General features: G+C 35.5%; 1 protein-coding gene across 14 annotated transcripts in view; it reads right to left on the reverse strand.

Annotated features, from left to right (window-relative positions):
• Positions 1-6,395: 6,395 nt before the first annotated feature.
• The window catches only part of ZNF131 (zinc finger protein 131), a 34,136-nt gene continuing 25,135 nt past the window's right edge, over positions 6,396-15,396 (reverse strand). For 8 of the 14 annotated variants that reach the window (XM_072605707.1, XM_072605716.1, XM_072605705.1 and 5 more), the window contains 2 exons: positions 11,567-11,697; positions 6,646-8,443 (listed from right to left, as the gene is read on the reverse strand). In XM_072605707.1, the coding sequence (XP_072461808.1) occupies positions 7,778-8,443; positions 11,567-11,697 (797 nt within the window). In that variant the 3' untranslated portion in view covers positions 6,646-7,777. Of the gene's footprint in view, positions 8,444-11,566; positions 11,698-15,396 lie in introns of all 14 variants that reach the window. The other 6 variants (XM_072605714.1, XM_072605715.1, XM_072605712.1 and 3 more) reach the window with 1 other exon arrangement.

Below are 15,396 nucleotides of genomic sequence, written 5' to 3' on the forward strand. Positions count from 1 at the left end.
CTAAAATATTTATAACAGCTCCTGGTGATGACAAAGATCTGGAAACTGCAGGGATGCTATCCATTGGGGGATGGCTAAACAAGCTGGGGCATATGATTGTGATGAAATACTACTGTGCTATAAGAAACGATAAGCTTGATGATCTCAGAAAAACATGGATAGATTTGCACAAAATAACTACAAAATGAGCAGAAACAAGAGAATATTGTATACAAAAACAGCAATATTGTTTTAAAAACAACTTTGAGAGAATATTTAATTCTGATCCAAATTTAACTTCAAAGGCCCTATGAAGATGCCATATGCATCCAGAAAAAGAACTGATAAATATTAGCATGTATAGAATGATTTTACATATAAACACATTTGTGTCTAACGGTAGCTTTCTCTAGGGCAGAGGAGGGGGAGGGAAGAAAAGAAAGGAAAAAAGTCATGATAACTTCATTATATATAAATAGCAAGTTGTACGTAATAGATTTGCAGTTCAATGGGCAATCTTTTTTTTTTTTTTGTAATTCTACTACATTATGGAAATATTTGTGTTATTTCATAAATTAAAAATAAAATGAAAAAATGGGGAAAAAAAGCAGAAGGAAAGTCGGATATGGACAAAGAAACAGGGCAGTTTTATTACTATCATGTTAAATTTAATATAAGATTACAAACTTAAGTGGCAAAAGGTAAACCTGTCTTTTGAGTGATAGACCATTGTCTCATCTGCCGCCCAGCAGTCTTGGTGGTGGTGGTGGTGGTGGGCTAGGTGACACAGTGGATAGAATAGCAGGCCTGGTGTCAGGAAGACCTAAGTTCACAAAGAGTCAGACACAACTGAAACGAATGAACAGCAATCTATCCTTTCAAATGAAAGACCACTGTCTTAACTGCCACCTAGTACCATCAATTTATGTACCCCAAACCTCACCTAGAAACATACTCTGAAAAAATCGAATTTTCAGAAGATTCCCACACTTCTTCCCCACCCCACCACCCAACACATTTATTACATACTTCCCTAGGAGACTGGAAGTCAGAAAATTATTCAGCCTGACATGTTGCACCTGGAATATAATTGATACCTTCTGTCACCCAAACCAAAGATATGCCTCCAGTATTGATGAATGTACCCTTGAGGTATGGTAGTGACATAAAACTGTCATAAATATATTTGGGTAAAAGACTTAGACCTGGATGAGATCTTCTGAGGCCACGTCGTCCAATCCTTCATTTAACTGATGAGGAAACTGAGGCGCGGAGAGAAAGTGATTAGGCCGGTCACATGGCTACTGACAGGTGGGATTTCAATCTGCATCATGCAAATCTAATGTAATATTCACCACATTGCTTATCTCCTTTGCAACTTAGCAAAGCATCTCACACCCAATGATACTGAAGTACAGCCAGCTACTGAGCCCTACGTAATCACTTATTGTACATCTAGTGTACCTGATCTTCACAGGTAAAAATATAAAGTCAATGTTTAAGCTCAGTTCCTCCCAAAAAAGTCACTTTTTAAATTCTATGTTTTCCACCTCAAATAAAAAAAAAAATTCTAGTGGAAATAGCCATCATTCCTTACAAAAAAGTCACTTTAAGTCCTTGAAAATATTTTCATGATAAATCTCATGTTAATCAACTTAAATTTTAGATAAAAGTACCACATCAAGGTGATATCTGAAATATCTGAGATCCTAATGGTAAAAAACAGAACAGATGCATGCTCTGGGCCCATCTGGATTGTTGCTAAGTTGTATCTTCTTTTACTCTATAAGCAGCACTGACCTGAAGACTACTTTTACAGAGCTGATTGTTAAATTTCCAGCGAGTGCGTTTACACCACAGAAATCAGCAAGTGCTACAAAACCAGAGTTTTGATTTATTGTTGTCGGTTGCATAGTCTTAAGAAAGTGGTAGAGAAAATGTTAATAATGCAGATTAAACTTAAATGTCCATTGTGCATAAATTATTCTCCCTGTGAGAGCTGGTTGTTAAACATCTGCCAGCATACAACTGTCTGTAAGCATCTTTAAAAACAGGATGTCACCAATTTTAAATCTGTTTTGTTAATGATGCTTAATAAACTGCACATTAGTGGGCCCAAACATTCCTCTAACTACCCTGAAAAAATACCAATAATGCTTATATACAAATGTATACACATGTGTATATGTATTTATATATAAAATTTTATATTCTTTTCTAGATATGTTGATAGTCATACAACTTTATCATTTTCTCTAAAATAACAAAAATCCACAGCCACAATTGCAATTCTGATGTAGCCATGTGTGCCAAGGCTGGCACCTAGTTTATATCAGCATCTTAGCACCAACGAGAATGATAATGTACTAGCTATTATGAATCTATAATTCAACAAATATTTATTCAGCTTGCTGATGTGCCAGGTACTATGGATACAAGAACAAAAATGGCAATTCTTGTCTTCAAGGATCTTACGTTCTACTGGAATTGACCTGGCATCATTGGAGAGCCGTTTCAAGTGAATTCACAAATTGGCACTTAGTTCATGGCCTGCAATGAAATAGCATCTTCAGTATTAAGTCAACTTGAATTCATCAGGGGGAGCATATTCTGACTTTCTAGATATCATTCAGGCTTTCTTTATTATTTTGTATATTATCTTTACACATTTAAAAGGCAGTATTGTATTTCAAAAACCTTCTAGAAAAGTTTTTGTTTTATAAAGACTAGACCTGTGATGTCATTAGTATCTCAAATTCCAGGTAAGGAAACCTTCTACAATGCAAATCAGCACCTTCTCTGCAACTTAAATTATGAGAAGTTATTGCTTGTTGAAAATCAGTGGAATTTTTCACACGCAGAATTTTTTGAAGTTGGAAGAAAACTATGAGGTCAAAGGGTCAAATGAATCACTTTATAGATGAGGAACTTGACAAGTGACTTGCCCAAGGTCACAGTCAATGGCTTACAGGCAAGGCTATCTAGATATTATGGTTTTCTATAGAATTAAATATGGTCATTTTCCACATGTCTGATGAGCTTTCTTGATTTTCCTATGTATTCCCCACAGTGTTCTCCAAGGGAGGAGTAACTAGGTTGTTTTGCATATGCTTTCATTTTTAAAATATAAAGATTGATAACATTTGTTATCTGTTGATTCTTTCCAGTTCAGATTTTTAGAATGATTGATAGCTTTGGCTGCACAATTAAAAATGCCATTCATTACTGTGTCATGAGAAATCATAGGAAAGCATGAAGGCCAAGTGATATTTATTTGGCATGGCAGACTGAGGACGAGGATCTTCCTACACCTGCTCCCTGTACCTTGGAGACACTAAAAGGACTGAGGAAGCAATATTTATGAAGCACTTCTATGCTCAGTAGCTCAAGAACTCAAGTGTAATAGTTCTTTAGACAGATCTAATGAGCTATACAGGGAGCTCTGAGAACATCCTAAGTCATACATGTTACGGTTTAAATATCTAAATTTAATTAAGCATCACGTTTATGACCACACAGCTTAATTTGATGAAATTTAATTACTATGGCTTGTTTTCCATCTTAATCCTTAATAATGAATCCTAGTACCACCACTGTTTAGCCTATTATTATATATGAAAGTAGAAGCAGTTAGCCTCAAGCACTTTTTGCAGTTTATATCAGATTCAGCTAGAGGCAGCTATGTAGTGCTGTGGATACAGTGCTGAAGCCTGAATCAGGAAGACTCATCTTAATAAGGTAGCAACTGAAACGTTACTTTCCATAGCCAAGTGAATTCCTGTAATGGCCCAATTCTTCTTCCTGACTCCAGTTTCAACCCCTCTGCAACAACCTCCACATACGAGCCAAACTGACATTCCTACTATACTAATCAAATTCCCTCCTCTTAACCTTCCAATGGCTCCTTATCAATTCCAGGATAAAATACAAAATCTTCAGCCTGGTATTTTAATGTTCACCACAGCCTGAATCCTAATTTACCTTTCCAGATATATTTTGTGTTATGCCCCTTCACATACTATCTGATTCAAACTAGGTTTCTGACCGTTCCTGATACATGACACATCTCTTGCCTCCACACCTTGGCCGGAAGTCTCTGCCTTAACAAGCGCTTCCCAAGCAAGCCTCAGGGCTTTCCTCATTCCTGAACCCATAAGTATTCACACTTTCTCTTGAAATGACTTATTTACTTTGTATTTTCTTATTTGCATAGATGTAATACACTGCCCTCCTGGAGGGTCTATTTAAAGCACCTTGTAACAAGCACAAAATAAAAGTTTGAATTTAGCATATACAATGAATAAGACTTAAGTACCTTTATGTTCTCACAGTAATATACTAGGTAAACATTTAACAAATAACAGGCTCTACTACTAGGAGGTGCAGCGGTTAAAGTGCTGGGCCTAGAATCAGGAAGATCGGAGTTCAAATTCAGCCTTGGACACTTATTAGCTGTGTTAATCCCCAGTCAGTCACTTAACCCTGTTTGCCTCAGTTTCCCCATCTATAAAATGAGCTGGAGAAGAAAATGACCTCCTCCAGTATCTTTGCCAAGGAAACCCCAATGGGGTCACAAGAGTTGGATATGACAAGAATAAAACAATTTCTACTAAATACTAAGTTTCTTTGCCCTTCTTTATGTGCAAAAGGGACCTAAGTAAGCCTTAAGAAGGTCCAGGGGATATACTATCGTACTCTGGAGGGATTTTGGTTACTGCTTGAAGGTCCCCAAGTCTGTACACATAATGACACTAAAGTGTACTCGACTAAAAGGTCTTCACCAACAGATCCTGGTTTAGAACATTCTGCCTATGAATTAGATCTTTAAAAATGTGAACTTTGAGCTGGAATGGTCCTTATAGCAGCTCTCAAGCCCTCTTTTTACAGATAAGAAAAGTGAAGGAAGTCCAAGTGGCACAGGAAGATGAAGGGGGGGAGGGGAAGAAAATGGGGTTTTGAACTCAGACTCCCTGTGAGGCCTGCCATGAGTACAAGCAGTCTCCATTTAACATGTTAGCGTGTATAGGGAAAGTGGAGATCTTCCCCAGAGAATCACTGTGAGGGCACTACAAAGCTCTTTCCTCACCACAACCCTGTGAAGGAGGTTGTGTGAACATTATCTTCATTTTACAGAAACAGAAGCTGAGGCTTAGGGACTTTCCTAGTCACACAGCTAGCATTACTCAGAATCTGAACCTAGGTCTTCTTTTTCCAAGTCTTTCCCAAACACCCCTATTTATTATATATTTACCACTATTTATCTCCTCTAACAAATCTAAAGGCTTGTTCCTAAGGTTACACACAATGTCATTGTGCCTGGGAATAAGTACATGATAACAATGTCAGATTCTTATATGAATGGCTTTAAAAGTTACCACGTGATCCTTACATTAAGGATTAAGGAGTAAAAGGGCAACATTTCTGAAGAGTTTCTCGTAACTATAAACGTATATTAAGGATCTCAACGTATATTTGACTTTGTAACCTGGTACAAAGGGAACAGTCAGCCTGATTCTTTGTTAACATCAAACGATTAAGAAGTCTTCCTTCTCCTTAGTGAGCACCTAACTCTAAAAGAAACACCATTCACATGGATTGAGAGCCACAGAATAATTGTCTTTTCCCCAAGAGCCTTAAGGAGGAGAAGAGGGTTGAGTGGGGGAAGAGAATTAGATATTTTGATGGGGTTTTTTTGGTTTTGTTTTAGGTCTTCTGAGGAGAACTCTCACCTGGATTTGAATGCTTTGCCAATCTGAAAGTTCAGTGGCAACATCTGACCCTTCCATGTGCCTTTGCCGCTGATCTTCATCTTAGGAGTACAGCTCTTGCAAGTAAAGGAGATTATGTTTAAAAATAAACCCGTTTCCTACTTTGGCCTTCCCTATTGGTGCAAGCAGAGTTATTTTCAGTTTCAGACTCACGAGATTACGACTAAGTCTTTTACATAATGTCTACGAGGACCTCTATCTGGCAAAGTTTTGATTACAGGTATTTCAGAACTCCAAGGTCTCACTGAAAATTCAATGTTAGTAATATTTAATTACATTGCAGTAAATATTAAATGGCTCCAGAATAAATCCTTTAAGTGAACAGGTTCTATAGAATAGTTACATAATGACCAATGGTATATATACATAGAATTATCTACATAGAATATATTGGTAAAATTCAACTGTTTTTGTTTACCACTCTCTACAAAGAGGTGAGTAAGTAATTTGTTTCTGTGTTTTACAGAGGACATTAGAATCACCTTAAATAATTTTAGTGGATGGTCTTTCCCATCCAGAACTTTAAAACCTATGTGGGAATTGTTAGTCATGAAATTTAGAATTTCATTTCCCTCTCCTTGTTGGACTAGTAAAGGATTACAACCTGTGACAATAAAAATATCAAATAAAAACCAAATTTAAAAAAAATTAAAATCAAAACAATAAGAATCATTTATTGAGCTTGGTTTGCTCCTTACTGAGAATTCTGTATCTGGGCTCATATTTGTAGTCACCAGTTTAACCTTTTATGTACATTTTTAAAAAACCCAGAATCAGATACATGCATACACAAGTAAACTATTAAAAATCAGAAGCACAAAATATTTTTAAGTTTACTTTAAAAGATTAAAATATCTCCTGAATTGTTCAACAGGTCAAGGAAATAATATCACATTGGTTTATTTTATGTGGTTGGTTATAGTTTATTTTCCAAGTAATACTGATTAAAAATATTTACACTCCTACTTTTAAATCCACAGTTTAGCACTCATATATATGGCTTTAAAAGATTTAGCACAAGATCTTTACATTAAGAATAAGGGAGGGGGAAGGTTCCATTTCAAAACCAAAGCCTGATATATTATATACATATTTTCTCTGTACTTGCTTTTAAATACATTAATTTTAAATGATGCTTTTCTTCAATCTTTTTTCCATCTGGTGGTAAAGTACTAGTGCAACTTTTTATCCAAATAAAATTTACCACAGATGCAGCCAAATCTCCCAATTGTAAATGGCCCTTTAAAAAAACTACCACAGTATGAAATCAAACAAATGAAAAAGAATTGGTAACTGACAATTACAAGCAAAAATATAAAGTACTATAGCACTATCTACATTGCTCTTTGCCGCACAAACCTTTAAAGAGCTAAAGAAGCTTTGTAGAAGTTTAGTCAGTTTTGAAAAAGGCACATGGGTGTGGGTTTTATTATTATTCTTTTTGCATTCTGAACCTTTTAATACCATTTCTCTGTCCCTGCCGCAGAGCTGGCCTCACTGAACATTGGGGTAGGAAAGAAAGCCAAAAGCTAAAATTTACCGCACAGTGACAATGTGTTTTTGTTCATGCAGACCTGTGTTTTCTACATATTCTAACATGCATTAGAATACATGAACATGGATATGTATTCTAATGATTTCACATGTGTTTTTTAATATGCAAGATGTTTCAGGAAGGGTAATGACTTGGGGAAGAGGAAACTTTATCACAATCAAAGTAGCTACATTCATACCAAACAGTATAATAAAATTGCAATCCCATTTAAGTTTCCACTAATCAACTTTTTAAAACTACCCCATTTCTGGGAAAATTCTCTCCTCTGTGGCATTAAGTGAAAAAAAAAAAAGGAAAAGAAAAATTCAGTTCTGGATAATATGAGCGGTTCAGCAGTATAGGGAATATTCCAGCTTTGGTCCACCTGTCTGTTTTCCTAAGGATAGTCACACTGCCCTTAGTTCAAAACCCCAAAATGTAAATTAAAAAAATATTCATTTGGTATTTCATTCTAAAACTGGTACAGCTGTCTGTCCTAGGTTTCTGTTTTTAAAGTCTGTCCATCTACCACTGGTTCAGTCTTTAAATCTTCACCGTGTTCGTGATCTTCCTTATTGGCCTCTGCAGCATCTGCTTGGCTCTCTTTACTCTCTTCTAATTCTCCCTGGTCCATGATTTCAGGGTCCCCTTGTGCTAGGTCAGCTTCTTTGAGAAGATCATCCTGTACTTCCATCTGCATTTGATTTACACGTTCAACATGCAGCTCTTCCACATGTACTTCCGTCCCTTCTTCCGTATGAATTCGACCTACTTCTAAATAACTAACTTGGACCTGTTCTGGCAGCTCTTCCACCTGTGTACCTTGCACCTGATTGTCCTCTAACAGATCTGCATGGACCTGTTCCACTGTTACTTGGGCTGAATCCACCTGGACCTGAAGGAGTGGCAATACGTGCACTTTCCCCACTTGTTCTATGATAGTCATTGATGTCACAGGTTCTGTTTCCACTGTCTCTACAGAAAGCAGCTCTTCTGTCACTATTCGTTCTGAAATGTTGTGCATTTCCTTGAGGTGTCTCCTTAGTTCATTTCCTTGCATAAACCACAAGTCACATAAGGTACAATGGTTGGGTTTATCTCCTGTGTGTATTACCAAGTGGTCTTTGAACTGGTCCCAGCTGTTAAATACACTGTTACAGACCTGAAATTATTAAGCACACGACAAACTTTCAAACTACTGCACATTATTTTTAAAAGAACATGCCTTAAAACAAATTCTGATAGTTAGGAATATGATGAAATTACTGTAAAAGAATTAAGTTAAAAATTTTTTTCCGCTTGCATTACCAGAGACCTTTTTCATATGTGCACAAAACATCTTTCAAAAAAATTAAAAGCTACCTCAATTACTAATGAATATAAACTATGATGAGATGGGAAGAGGATGTTCTTTCTCATGGGGTTTTGAGGCAAATGATTTGTACTATTATTAAACGCCTGAGTTCTATTTTTGACAAAAGACCCATGTTGTTAACAATGTAACTGCAAAAACATGCTAGTAAGAAATATTCTGACCCATCATTTTGGTTAAAATAGGAAATACACACTATTGGAAATTTTATTTAGAAAAATAAAATACTACTCTAATAAAACTATCTAGATGGAAAGAGAATTTTGAGACCTCAATTATTTTAACTATTTCTTGAACAAAAAGTGATATACCTTTGCTGATGGTATAAGACAAACTATTGCTACTTGGTTCTCCGTACTGAAAAGTCCCAAAGAGTGAATAAAGCACAAACTCCTTGGCTTAGCATTCAAGACCCTTGATATATAATGCCAACCTATCTTTCCAGCTTTATTGCCTACATGTACCCTAACCTCCAAACTGGACCACTTGTTTCTCAAACATGCCTTCCTTTTACTGTGAGTGCTCATATCTATTCCTCCAAGAAGTATTTCCTGATCAACCCCTTCTCCCTCTGAACTTCCATGGCACTAACTGTATACTATCTTTCATTATAATCATTCATATATTAAAACTCTGAGATATCTGAAGTCAGGAAACTGCCACTTTTCATACTTGTGTCTCTAGTGCCTAGCACAAAATAGATACTTGGTATTCGTCAACTTGAATATTTGTTAAAAACAGAGGATAAGAAAAAAAAGCAAATTGTAAAGTTGCTGAGGGCAGAGGAAACATCTTACAGATTTTTAAATGTTTTTAAATAAAAATTTTCACATGAAGAAGAATTTATGTTTTCTCTAAATTTGCTCCCAGATACATGATTTCTACTGAATCTTAATAAAACTTGAAAATTGGATAACGAAAGGATTTTTATAAGGGAGGATGAAACAACAGGTCAATGGGGAGGGATACAAAAGGGTGTTTAGGTTTATGGTAAAGGGAGGGATCCTTGAAGGGGGGTAGGTTAAGTAATAGGAGGGCAAGGTAGTAGGCAGAAATAAAGTTGAGGAGATAGGAGGGATAGACAACAGATATGCATAAACATAAAAACAAAAAGTAGGAAGAGAATTTGTTAGGGAAACTGTGTTGTATGTATGTTATGTATCTATTCTGAGGATGGGGAAAGGAAGGGAGAAAAAAGAACAAAGTAACAAGTACACAGCAGAGAACAAAGAAAACTAACAAGAAATCAAAGAAAAGATGGACAGTTTTTGACATAATGCATAGTATTGGTCATATAGGGTTTTTTCAAATGGAAATTTATTGCTATATATTTTGAATCCTCTCATGTTCTGCCACACACATGATGTGCTTTTTTCCTTTCCTTATTTTGTATTTGAGTTCCAATATTTAAGTTTATAATATGTTTCCTTTTCTCTATTGTGTATTTAAGTTTTAGTACATAAGTTTAAAATTTAAAAAGTTGAAAATTTAAATGAACAAAGGAGTTGGGGTGCTGATAGACAGGGAACTCACTAATTCATAAACTGACTACATTAAGAAAATTTCCTTACAAAAAATGAAAGTTATAATTATGAAAAGACTAAATGACTCAAACAACTCTCAACTGCTTCATATGGAATAAGGAACCTATATATTCAGGTATTGAAAAATACTGAGACCTTTTTCTATATGATGACAATCTTCTACTTAAAGAAATAGAACAGTGGCCATTCTTGATTTATGTTAAGAAGAAATGTTTTTTAAAATTAAATTTTAGAGATAGTTACAATGTTTTAAGCTAATTGAAAGCCATTCTTTAAAGAACTTAATAACTAAATAAAAATCAAAGATAACTGTACTGATTCAGTGTCTGGTAAAAAAATTTCAGTCTTTATAATCAGCTCCTTCCTCTTCTTTCTGAATTTTTAGTAGTAAGGTAAATAGCAAGAGGTGTCAATTCTTGCCTCATTTTTGGGGAAAAGAGTTGAAGTCTTGCTTTTTTAACCCAATCCCTTGGCATTGTGTTTGTGTGCTTGTTCCAGAACTAAAATCTATTACATTTTAAAAGAAATCAAGGTACACATTAATGAAACAAAATGGCAGCTAATAAAATCCTTAACATGTTCAAGTTTTCTGTAATGACTGACTTTGGCAGAACAGTTTTCAATAACAGTTGGCACACAAAGATAACTTACAAAAAATATGAGGTGGTACTGAGGTACACAATTCAGAGCAACATTACTAGAAATACTCAAGAAAAGAGAAGTCAATCAGGCTGCTCTAAATATAGTCCCCTAATAACTTACTATCTATTCTTAGCCAAGCTACGCCACATTTTCAGTTTTGTTCTTTCACTTCAAATGTAGAGATTCAACCAACAGATCTACTGTAATATAAAACACATTTATATCTATGTGCATATTAAAGTGGCCCTATGATATTCTAAAGCTAGCCAATAGAAAGTAACAGTGACATATTCCCTTAGGCTAACAAGATTAAAATCTGAGACACATACAGATCATAATAGTTATAGGAAAATATTTCAGCTATCAAAGGACTGAGTTAAATGGTGTAGGTAGACATAATGAAGTAAGTGAATTTTGCAATAAAAAGTACCACTCTAGGAGCTATTACCTGGAATTACAGAATTTTTGGAATAGCTCTGGAAATTTAGGGAATAAAAATCTCTGTGCCTGGGGTTGAGCTAATCTTTCCTCCACTTGCCACCAAAGGCCAAAATAATGGTCTTGCTTCTTATCGATTCCCTAACCTGCCACGTTAAACCTTCTCCTTGAGCTCTGACATCCTAGAAGCAAGAGGGGAAAAAACCCACAAGTTCTCACTTTCAAATATTTACAAAGACAGACTCTCTGTGTAAAGAAAAAAGGGAGGGAAAAAACAAATCCCACATACCTGACATTCATAAAGCTTCTTTCTTCCTTTTTTAGCCCCCACACCAGATTGGCATGCAGTCAGATGACATTTGAGTGTGCTATTCCTAGCAAAACGTTCATGACAATTTGGACATTCAAAAGGTTTTTCACCTATTAAAAAAGAGACAGAAATAGACATATAAATTAAAGAAAGATCACTTCAAAGATTGATTTTGGCATTCTTTGTAACTGAACTGTGAAAATGCACTGGAGTTTAAGGACATGGAAATTCAGTGTTCATAAATAAGAAGTTCTTACAGAATCTGAAAAAGGGAAAATAGCGTATTATTCAGGACATGAAGTTTTTAAGAGTATTGCAATGATACCTGTTGATGAAGCATCCTTAACTTGGACCCAGATTCCTTTAATCATCTTCTAATTTTATCTTAAGTAAAAATTACAACTAAATAAGTTCTGTTATATCAGAAATTCATTTAGGAGAAAGGGTTACATGTATCATTACAGTGTAACTTCTACCAGGAGGTGGCTTAATCCTGAAATCAGAGAATCGCAGAATTTTAGAGCAAGAAAGGATCTGAGATCATCTAGTGCAATGTCCTCACATTACAGTCAAATTCTAGTTCGCTTAGCATGGGAGTTTATTAATGTTTATGCTTAACTATCATTTGAACTACATTTAAAGGGCAGGCACACATTTGACAAGTGGAAAAGGAAGTAAACTTATCTTGCTTTGTTCCTAAGGGAAAAACTAGGACAGAGAGGCAGATTCCAGGTTCAATATAAGGTGAAAATTTCTAACTCAGAGGTATACAAAAAGAGAATGAGTTTAGGAATCAGAGAATACATTCACTAGAAATCTCCAAGGGAAGCATAGATGACCACTTCTTAGGGATGCTGAAGAAGGGATTCTTGTGCACATATGGATTTCACTAAGAAGTGATCCCTGAGATCCCTTCCAAACTCTGATATCCTGTAATTCAATATTTACAAGTCTTGAAATACACACACACACACACACACGGAAAAATTCAAGAAAGCATTAAAATGGAGCCTTATTTTGAGTTTCAGATCTATTTAGCTGTAATTTTACTTTAGAGAAGTCACTTAATGCCTCAATCTCAATTTCTTCATTTGTAAAAAGGGAAAAATTCCTGCTGTCTCTGAAGTCTGCTGTGAGGATCAAAGAGAAAACATATATTTAAAGTGATATATCTAATTTAATTATTCTGAGTCATAAAGCAGTTGATAATTAAGCACTAAGTTGTATATAATGGATTGTAAATGCTCAACAAAATTCAGAAGAGATTAATGGAGGCCTGAATGTCATTATAAAATTTTCCCCATAGGTGAAAAACCAAGTCTTTTCTAGTTAAGGAAATACCATATGAAACAATTACATATTCAATATGATCAGGAAAAAAGTCAAAAGCTTCTTTAGAAACAGTTTCTAGACTGGTTTAACTTCAAACCCTATGGTCTATATACAGCCAAAGAATGACTATCCAGATGACACCCCATTGTCCCAGATAAGCAATAGCATGACTCTATCACTGATACCATGCTCCACAGTGAATTTTGTGCGACTACAGAAGGGAGGTCAGAAGGTCCTGCAGTTCCAGGGTTAAGTTGCTCAGGCACTTCTGTTCCCTTACATGGTGCCTGACACTACTCTATGTTTGTGTCCATTCTTCCTTACATGGACTGTGTGTATGCTTACTTCTAGGACAATATGCCAAGATTTGTGGGGAGGGGAGGGAATGATTTCTAACCGTTCTGGCTACACTAGTTGAGTTACTGTCACTGCTCAGAAAAGAAATACGTATAGCTTTAAAATGAATTAAGATTTTTGGTACACCCTGTATATACTCTATGAAGCCTTGCATTTCCAGATCTAAGAGAAAACCAAATAGCATGCCACCAACTTGAAATGACTAGACAAATTATAGTATAGGAATGTAATGAAATATTACTGTGCTGAAAATATAACCAAGGAGGGATTCAGAGAAATTTGGGAAGACTTAAATGAGCAGAGTAAAATAGGAAGAAACCAGAGAACAATTCATACTCGAGAGGCACAACATAAGATTTCGAAAGAACTCTCACCAATAGATACAGTGACTACTCTTGACTCAGAAGACTAACGATGAAGAATACCTTCTGCATCTTGGCAGAGGTGATAAACTCAGGGTGCAGAATGCTACATATTCTTTCAAATGTAGTTATTAATATGTTGATTTGTTTTGCTTGACTGTACTATTGTTACAAAGGAGGGATGCTTCAGTTAATGGATGGTGGTAGAGATACCATAAAAAATAAAAGAGCATCAACAAATATTTTAAAATATATAGAAAAGGGACACAATCAGTATGTTTTACTACATTATTAAATTTAACATGCACTTTAAAATGATTTAAATTTTCTTTGAGTAGCTTTGTTGCTAAGAATTATACCTTACTGATTAAATATTTTAAAGTCAGTTAGATTTTTTAATATAAAAAGAATTATTAATTGTGGAACTATGTCCAATGGGCTATAAAACTGTATACTCTTTGATTAAGCAATACCACTACTATGTCTGTATCCCAAAAAGATAATGGAAAAGGACCCACATGTACAAAAATGCTTGTAGATGCTCATTTTATGGTGGCCAACAACTGTAAATTGAAGGGATGCCCATCACTCAGAGAATGGCTGCACAAGTTGTGGTATATGAATGTAACAGAATAAATAAGAAATGGTGACCAGCTAAGTGAAATGAGTGGAACCAAGCGAACACTGCACAGTAACAGCCACACTGTGAATGACTTTGCTAGACTTAGCTCTTCTCAGCAACGCAAGGATCTAAGACAACTCCATAAGACTCAGGACAGAAAATACTACTTGGAGTCTGAGCATAGACCAAAGCACACTATCTTCTCTTTTTTCTTTCTCATGGTTTTCCCCTTTTGTTCTGATCCTTCTTTCACAACATGATTAATATGGAAATACGCTAAAAAAAATAAAAGTAGGCCAACTGACTTTTTAGAAAAAGGAAACAAAAGAAATGATGAGTAGACAGGTTTCAGAAAAACCTGGAAAGACTTACACGAACTGATGCTGAGTGAAGTGAGCAGAACCAGGAGAACACTGAACACAGCAACAGCAACACCGTGCAAAGATTAACTACGACAGGCAGCTCTTCTCAGCAGTACAGTGACCCAAGATAATTCCAAAAGACTCGTGATGGAAAATGTTAGCCATATCCAAAGAGAGAACTATGGAGTCTGAATGCAGACTGAAGCATACTTTTCACTTTTTCTTTCTCATGGTTTTTTCCCTTTTTTCCGATTCTTCTCTCACAACATCACAATCTCACTACAATGAATGTGGAAATATGTTTAACATGACTGTACGTGCATAGCCTATCAGACTGCTTGCTATCTCGGGGAGAAAAGAGGGGAGGTAAGGAGGGAGAAAAATTTGGAACTCCAAATTTCACAGAAATGAGTGTTGAAAACTATCTTTACATGTAATTGAAAAATACTATTACGGAAAAAAACAATTGAATGTATTTAACAAAAGTTGATATTAACACTTGAAAGTTTACAAAGCACTTTATATACACGATCTAGTTTGATCCTTACCACAACTTAAGACTACTATATTTCAGATACTATTATTCCTACTTTATAGATGAGGAAACTAAGAGTACAGACCTTAAGTGACTTTTTTCCATTTTAAGTACTGGAAGGAGGATTCAGACCTGGGTCTTTCACTCTATCTCCTTCTATCATAACACTGCCACCACATAACTCTCCATTATTTGGAAACTATGGACTTAGGGTAAATAGCCAAACACAAGACAATGTG

The sequence above is a fragment of the Notamacropus eugenii genome, chromosome 4 (assembly GCF_028372415.1).
Source record: "Notamacropus eugenii isolate mMacEug1 chromosome 4, mMacEug1.pri_v2, whole genome shotgun sequence".
Lineage (NCBI taxonomy): Eukaryota > Metazoa > Chordata > Mammalia > Diprotodontia > Macropodidae > Notamacropus > Notamacropus eugenii.